Source organism: Betta splendens, chromosome 2 (assembly GCF_900634795.4).
Source record: "Betta splendens chromosome 2, fBetSpl5.4, whole genome shotgun sequence".
Classification (NCBI taxonomy): domain Eukaryota; kingdom Metazoa; phylum Chordata; class Actinopteri; order Anabantiformes; family Osphronemidae; genus Betta; species Betta splendens.
Genome location: NC_040882.2, coordinates 8672503 through 8679869, shown reverse-complemented (window position 1 = coordinate 8679869; position 7367 = coordinate 8672503). Strand labels below are relative to the sequence as shown.

The following is a 7367-nucleotide window of genomic DNA, read 5'->3' as shown; positions in this document are numbered from 1 at the left end:
TTTTTTTAGGGGGGTGCGTAATAGAGACCCCCATTATTCTTAATAGTAAATCTAATAAACGGTGACCGTTTATTTTCATTTTTTAATAAAGTCACGTTTAATCACATTTTCTTTATTTCACTGGACGTTAAGGAAGCTGTTTATTCTTTTACCTGACACTGCACAGTCAAATTCCCCTCATCCATCACATTAATGTGTCAGCACACAGGCTTCAAGTCACTTTCTATCACGAACCTGCACTCGAAATGATGAATGCTTCTTTATTTTACACAATCTCGCATAGAATTTCTCCCCGTTCAAAAGAGAAATCCGCGTCAGTTCACCTGAACATAATGTGACCTCATTCAGTGTCGCTCCCATTGTTTCAAGTAAGGTAATAAAAGTCAGTTCATCTCCATCCTTTCAAGTTGTGCGCGGCGTTAAAGTCACTATTATTATGCATGATGTTCAAGTCTTCCTGCGCGACAGGTCCAGGCCCGACTTGTTTAAGACGGCTTTAATCAGAAACTTCCACCTCAGTCACTGACATAAATCAAGTTTAAGAAGGAAAGAAAAACGGAGGGGGAAAAACGTGGCTCACGCTCCATGAAACGCCTCGTGTCCTGGAAAGACATTGCTGCTGGAGTGATGAGAGGCTTCCCCTTCCATGCTGACAAAAGTAGTCTTCACCTTCAAAGCATCACACGGCTTTTGATGTGCGCAGGAAGGGACAGATAAGGATTCTATTTATTAGCAGAGGTGGGAAAAAAAAGCCTCCGCTGCAGGCGAACGCAAATGTGTGGGTTCGTTCTTTGGGCATCTGGACCAGCAGCTTCTTAAATTATGATTCGTTTCCCCCGTCGTTTGGTCTGGATTCCTGCTGCGAACTATTGCACTGCGCCACTGCTTTTGATTTAATGTGGAGTTTATGGGCCCCTGCAATTACCTTTAACCCAACTAGAGACAGAGCTGCTTTAGAGTCTCCATGGGCATCGTCCTCCCATGTCCGGGGTTGGAAAACAAGGCCATAGGAGTTTCCAGTGGACCATCTGTGCAGCGGGGGTTCACTTGCGGGTGCACCCTGGGTACGGAGGGGGAGGAGAGTAGTTGGCTGGTGTGGGCTGAGCTGGGGTGTAGGGTGGGGGGTGCAGCACGGGAGGGTACATCTCATAGTCGTAGGAGTAGGGAGGTGGAGGACCTGAGAAAAAAAAAAACAACGACAGTTCATCAGTTCAACTGATAATGTTTTAGCCATGATTCACTTCAGCTGAAAAAGCCTGTCCTTATTTGCTTTTATTCATAGGTTTCACGGTGCTGTTCTGCCCTCTAGTGGTCGATCTGCAGAAATGCGCTACCAGAAGGACCAGGCTTGAATTATCCATAAAGGAAGGTTGTAAAAAACGGGTACAGGAGAGAATCGCTCACACCACGAGGGCTTTCAGCATTTAATTAAACATCAAAGTAGCAGATATATATAAATAAAATCACACATTTATGACATAACAATAATTGGAGCTAGTTTTAAATATCCATCTGAAATTGAGAAACTCAGGTAACACTAACATCAATTAAAAGATCCTACAGGTGTAGGTAAACCTATGTCTTCAGGACTTCACATTTAGTGTTAATATACTACTAAACACCTAAGATTGAAGCAGCGGCAAACATTTGTATTCATCATGTTTGCTTTTCGTGTTCGAGTGTCGCATTTCAGAGCTGCAGGGTAAAGTGAGGAGTCGCGGCCCAGTGTAGCATGAAGGTGATACACAGAGGAGAATGAAACATGTTAAATAAATGATGAGCCCCAGAAAAAAAGGCATGGTCACAGTTCTGACTAGGACACACACAATGTACCCGTCAGTATGAAGCAGCACAGGATTTTAGCCTCAGGCAGCAACACGATGTAACGGAGGTGAGAACGAGACCAGACAAACCTGGAGGAAGCACGAGGTGCGTTTATGTGAAGCTCAACGGAGCTCGTGTTTAATGTGTGATGGTCTGAAGCCCTTATATTCTCAATATGACCGACTCTGAGTGCTACCAGTCAGGAATGAGGCCCAATGCACACCCGGACAAACACCTATTTAGAATTGGGTGAGGTTTCACCACAGCAGAAACAAATAAAATGGAACCACTCTGATAGCAATATAAAACAAGGCTGTAATTAAGAATTCGAAATTTACCATTAAGAAATCCTATAAAGAAACAAATGAGAACGAGAGCCATTATTAGATTAATCTGGTGAAACTGTGGCAGGACCTGGTGGTCCGAAGCTCCTCATTCTACTGCAAGCAGCCCTTCTGTTCTGATGGTAGCGGGTTTGTTGTCTTTGCCACCGACTGTGCATTTAGCTCCACCTGCTTCCTGCCAGGAGCTTCAAATGAGGTGTCACGTGCCAACGCCTCAGTCTGGCCCGATCGGAGCAGCGAGCAGAAAATGAGCCTCGGCTGCGTGTGAAAATAAACACAAGGCTCAGCTGTCCCCATCAGTCAGACGCACCACCGAAAATCAGCGCATTTCAGCTCACTGCCCTGATGATGGAAGCTAAGGAGCTACTGGAAGGTCACCACCAACGGACCGGTGAAATCCAGCAACACAGCAGGTGATGTCAGGTTTGGACCGTGTTGTGATGATGCCATCAGGCTGTCGGAACCATTTGGAGGAAAATCCTTAAAAGGCAAATAAAGGGCTTTCTGCAGCTTTAACCAGAATCTACAGCAGCAGCTGAACTACAAATGTCAGGGCAGCTTTAAAATGTGTGTACGATCATATGTTTCCTTCCTCCGCGTACCGTTGAGTCAACATTACCAAATCTGTAATGAGACAACCCTCAAAGTGTTTATGTGTGTGTGTGTGTGTGTACTTGTTTTTCCATCAAGGTGAGGCCATTTTCACAACGTGGGGACATTTGGCCGGTCCCCACAAGTTTGAAGGTCTTTATAAAAGATGTGCTTTAGATGAGGTTAGAATTGAGCTTGTGTATGTGTGCGTGCGTTTGTGTGTGTGCGTGGACGCACCCGGATAGGCCTGGGTCACAGTGTTGACGTAGGAGGTGCTGAACACGCCGACCCGTGAGCCTCGTCCGTTCTTCATGCACATGCACACGCACAGGAACAGGGCCGCCACCGCCCCCATGAGAAACACCACGCCAAAAACGATACCGGAGATGGCCGTGCCACTGAAAACACACACACACACACACACACACACACACACACACACACACACACACACACACACACACACACACACACACACACACACACACACACACACACACACACACACACACACACACAGGCTTAACATCTCTGTTGCTGCCATGGAGATTGACTGCAGCATCTGATGCAACTCACTCGTGCGTGTGCGTAAAGCGCGTGTCAGAGTGTGTGTGTGCGCGTGTGTGTGTGGATTGGTGTGTTGCGCTGCAGAGGAGTGTGTGAACTGGCACTATAAAATAGAAAAGCAGTCATCATTAACAGGTTTGTTACGTCTTCGTAGTCAGCGTTGAGTCAGCGCCTCGCGTTCAGCGCCCGCTGTTTTCTGGAGCACTCAACTCTGACTCGACTGCGGCCGCTCATGAACCAGATCCGACGCTGTAAGTGGTGCAGTTCTGGTCGTAAGGAACCGGGCCCCGCTTGAACGGGCGAGAACTGCCAAAGTGTTAAAGCAGCTGCTGCTGCTGCTGAGGTCAAAGGTCACCGTTGTCACATTAAAAGGCAGCTGCTCGCTCAACGAGGCTTCCTTCCTCATCCTAAAAGCACAACACCTAGAGATGGACCTGAGGCTGCGGCGAGAACTCCCACGGTGGCGTTTCTACCTAAAATCTGGCTCCGAAACATTAAAAGAACAGAACAGTCAAAGCTTCGCCTCCCCCTCTCCAGGTGTGGGGACTATTTGGCGAGAACACGCACGAGATTATCGACAGGACGCTCGCTTCCAAGCGCCCGTCACAAAAAACATGGGTGTTAAAGCCACTGCCGAGTCTGCCAAGGTACAAAAGTGTAGTGTAAGAATTAATGCTAATTCAAGCTTCTTATTTCCTACAGTAAATAAATAAACACTGCTTTATGGCAGAAGCCGGTTTTTGGACAGGCATTTTTGTGCGCTCCCTCCCAGCAGGGGGCCGAATCACAAGCTGCTGAACGACAGGTATCCGACCAGCTGCTCAACTGGACCCCATCCCCTGCAGAACCGCGTTGACTCACGAGAGGACGTCGCCCACGTAGGCGTAGTAGGAGCAGCAGAAGGGCGGCGAGCCGTCACAGCAGTACTCGATGCAGCCGTCGCACTGGGCCTCGCTGGTTCCTGCAACACACACACACACACACACATCCACACGCTCAGGAACTGGGAATGAATGAAGCCTGTGAGCAGAGCCTCCGGGGTCAGGTCGCTCCATCCAGTAAGCGTCTTCAACCTCCCTCCTTGAAATAGCCCCGGCTGTATAATGAGACCTTTCATGGACTAACCTCAAAGCGCACCACCTCGACCGGCGGCCTCTATTTATACCTTCAGAGACACAAGCAAAAGCACGCAGACGGCTGATTCATAATGGGCCGGGAGCATCGGTCGGAGGCAATCGATCCCCGGGGGCCGTCCACAGCGGATGCACCGGGTTAGAGACAAGCAGGCCTAAGTGAGCCGCTCACATTCACCGGCGTACAACGTATAAAGTGATCCAATGCGAAGATTACATAGCAACAGGCAACGGTTGCCATGTAACCACCGTGCAGCATCGCACGCAGTGACCGGCGAGCACGCGTCGCTTGTTTTCCCATGTCCAGGACGACCGGGGCAGAAAAGGGGCCCGCGAGGCCGAGCAGGCGCGAGAGAGACAGGCTAATGTGTCGCCCATCGGCCCGGTGGGGCCAGGCCACAGGCGCCGGGCAGAATGCACCGTGGGAACCTCTACTGTGAGTTTGTGCTGGTGGGCCCTTCAGCTCCATGAAGATGCGGGGTCCCCTCAGGGGTGAGGTGCGGCGGCTCAGGAGGCGGCGGGCGTGATAATTGCACATGAGAGAGGATCATGAGTCACCGTGACCCGGCGACTGAATTAATTACTTTCCGAGTGGGAGGTCACTCTGGGCTCCGGTACTGGGTCCGCTTTGAAACTATTTAGTCCTGCTACAGTAAACGTGACATTTGCAGGATGTGTGTGTGTGTGTGTGTGTGTGTGTGTGTGTGTGTGGTGTGTGGTGTGTGTGTGTGCCTCCTCCCTCCTTCTCGCTACATATTCAAAAGCGTCGCGCTCGCATCTGTGCTTCTCTCCGTGCACTCGTCTCAACCTGCTGCCACGGCGCCAGCCTCTCTTCAGCTGAAGGCCCTTTTTCTAATCCCGAGCTGCGCCGGTTCAGTGTCGAGGAGAAGGTTGAACTCCTCCACAGCCCAACACACTTCACGTGAAGGACAGAAAGAAAATAAACTGTGAATGTTTGTGTGTGTGTGTGTGTGGGGGGGGGGGGGGGGGGGGTCTGTTAGGGTCTGTTTTCCCTCAGCAGTCACTCACACTCAAATGACTGGAGCCCGAAGGCATTTATGCGCATTTGCAGGCACGGCTTCACATCTAGGTGTGAAAGCCAAGAAGAGCGCTGCCCTGCAAGTCCCCCCCAACGCACCTTTTTTAATGCAACACATCCCTGCATAAAAAGTTCTGGTGTCTCCACGCACATGCCCACAAGCTGACTTCCTGGTGTTCTCTTTCTGGGTGGTCCGACTCCACAGAGGTCCTGGCTCCTGTCTCGCCACACGCTGCGAGACAATGGCACTATGTCCTTCACCCCTCCCATCCCCTTCACACACACACACACACACACACACACACACACACACACACACACACACACACACACACACACACACACACACACACACACACAGCCCCCCTCCACACCACTGTATTGCAGACCAGACTTGACTCACATCAAAAGTTTCCAGCACTTTTCATTGGGACTTGTGTCTTATTTTATTTTGAAAGGAACAACATCTGGACAACACTAACAGTTTATATTTGCTCCTGACTTTCTTCTGTCTGCATCAACAGCAGTTCTAGCTCATCATTAACCCACATTCCAAATTGCACCAATGTGCGCATGGGTTCGTAGTAAACCATTAGTGAAAACTCACCGGTGAACAAACACAGCAGCAACGAGTTCCTCAGCAGTTTCCACCTCACCGCCAGCGTCCACCTCCTCCTCCAGGAGTTTTCCATGACCCCTCTCTCCGCGCGCGCCCACTTTCCGGCTCCTTGTCTGAACGGATGAGACCAGATCACACGGAGCGCGTATCTTGTGTTTCTAGGCCGTCACCTATTCGCGTCCTCCACGCGCATCGCTGTGCTCGTCCTTGGAGACAGACGCGCGCCGGCCGCCGTGACTTCAGCGTTTTCCTCCACGTGTGTCGGCGCGTCTCCTCCGGCTCAGTTCCGTCCTGGTCCCACACCTCCGACTGACTGCCGAGCTCTTTATTTCGCTCCCCTCCCCCGCTCAAATTACCCGGCTGAGTTTACACTGGAGAGAGAGAAAGAGAGAGAGTCAGAGACAGAGACGAAGAGTGAGTTCAGATCGGCTTTGGGCTTTCAAAATAAGAGTCCAATTGATGCGCATTCCAGTGTAGATAAATTGAATTTCGCATATATTAATCATATTACAGTCTTCGGTATCTTCATTGTTCATCTGTATAAAATACAAAACAGCCTGTAGGTGCACTTTTTAAACTTGTATTTACTACAAGGAACAACCGGAAAGAAGACAAACACGGAAATATACCACACAAAAATTGTGTGTAATAATTATTGTTAATTTGAAATGTCTTTTACTTCGAAGGGTAGTTCCTGTGTTCCCAGTCTGTGTTGCTGCCTTTAGCTTGACACACAGCCTCCACGCATAAATCACGACCTCTATTATTATTTAAGATGAACAACAGGCAGCTTCAGACGTGGCTTAGTTCAGAAAGCACGACAACACCGTATCCTCTGGGTTCCATCTGTACCTGGGTCAGCTGCTTAGACATGTTGTCACTTCATTTATATGGCTCCACTTCAGTGTATCTGGATAATTACACCTTCAGGTTCTAATGTATAAATATAACGTAAAAAATAAACCATTTCTCTCTCTCTCTCTCTCTCTCTCTCTCTTTCTCTCTCTCTCTCTCTCTTTCACCTGGATGAGAGAAGAAACCGGATCCACCGTCACCGTCTGCGCTCAGGAAACTTCAAAGACGTCACTTGCGCCAACCTGTAGTGACTGAGGCGCGTCATAAAACTGATAATTAAAGGGGGAAATTATAGTTCTACAAAGGCTGAGAACAGTGGCAACGGCAGGAGTTCGCCTCAGACTAGAGGCACAAGTCACAGGAAAACTAGCCCATACCCTTCTTTATTATTTTAT

General features: G+C 49.2%; 1 protein-coding gene across 1 annotated transcript; it reads right to left on the bottom strand.

The window, feature by feature from the left end:
* Positions 1 to 96: 96 nt before the first annotated feature.
* Positions 97 to 6477, bottom strand: cyyr1 (cysteine/tyrosine-rich 1). The gene is made up of 4 exons (XM_029174937.3): positions 6106 to 6477; positions 4188 to 4287; positions 2997 to 3157; positions 97 to 1177 (listed from the first exon to the last, which is right to left on the bottom strand). The coding sequence occupies exons 1-4, from the start codon at positions 6188 to 6190 to the stop codon at positions 1044 to 1046; spliced, it is 480 nt and encodes a 159-aa protein (XP_029030770.1). The 5' UTR covers positions 6191 to 6477; the 3' UTR covers positions 97 to 1043.
* Positions 6478 to 7367: the final 890 nt, after the last annotated feature.

What these genes read in the sequence shown, in the direction of transcription:
- cyyr1 (XM_029174937.3), bottom strand. Translation starts at nt 6,190, where the DNA reads ATGGAAAACTCCTGGAGGAGGAGGTGGACGCTGGCGGTGAGGTGGAAA. An exon ending in GCTGCTGTGTTTGTTCACCG is followed by an intron (nt 4,288 to 6,105) that starts GTGAGTTTTCAC and finishes TGTGTGTTGCAG; the next exon opens with GAACCAGCGAGGCCCAGTGC. An exon ending in TACGTGGGCGACGTCCTCTC is followed by an intron (nt 3,158 to 4,187) that starts GTGAGTCAACGC and finishes GTGTGTTTTCAG; the next exon opens with TGGCACGGCCATCTCCGGTA.